At 44.1% G+C, this 372-nt stretch overlaps 1 protein-coding gene across 1 annotated transcript in view; it reads left to right on the top strand.

Annotated features, from left to right (window-relative positions):
- The first annotated feature begins 251 nt into the window (after window positions 1-251).
- Window positions 252-372, top strand: part of LOC119578593 (extensin-like) — a 20,981-nt gene continuing 20,860 nt past the window's right edge. Inside the window, exon 1 of the mRNA XM_037926159.1 lies at window positions 252-320. Within this exon, the coding sequence (XP_037782087.1) occupies window positions 252-320 (69 nt within the window). The remainder of the gene's footprint in view (window positions 321-372) is intronic.

Genomic DNA, 372 nt, shown 5'->3' with positions numbered 1-372 from the left:
TGGAAAGGAAGCAATGCTGCTTTATAAATCGAATTCTGAATATTGTTTTCTTTTTCATCAATGGTTTCTCCAACAATTCCCAGCTTGACACCCCCCTTGTGAAGGCGACCCAGTCTGCTAATTTTCGTTAAATTTAGGCGCTGAAAGGGGCTCTCACTGGTCCATGAAAATTTAATCAAAAAAGGAAGATGATCCTTCCCAACGGTCGTCAATGGTGTGCCACAGGCACTGGCTGCTATTGAGAAGAGACCATGATAGGTCATAAAGCTCAAATTACCGGTATTATGCCACCCCCCCGTCGGGCTACCATCATTAGAAGGGTAAATCAAGACTCATTAATCAAATTAACTACTTGCTCCCCCACCCTCCACC

The sequence above is a fragment of the Penaeus monodon genome, chromosome 11 (assembly GCF_015228065.2).
Source record: "Penaeus monodon isolate SGIC_2016 chromosome 11, NSTDA_Pmon_1, whole genome shotgun sequence".
NCBI lineage: Eukaryota > Metazoa > Arthropoda > Malacostraca > Decapoda > Penaeidae > Penaeus > Penaeus monodon.
Note: the sequence above shows the minus strand (reverse complement) of the source record. Positions and strands in the feature narration are given on the sequence as shown.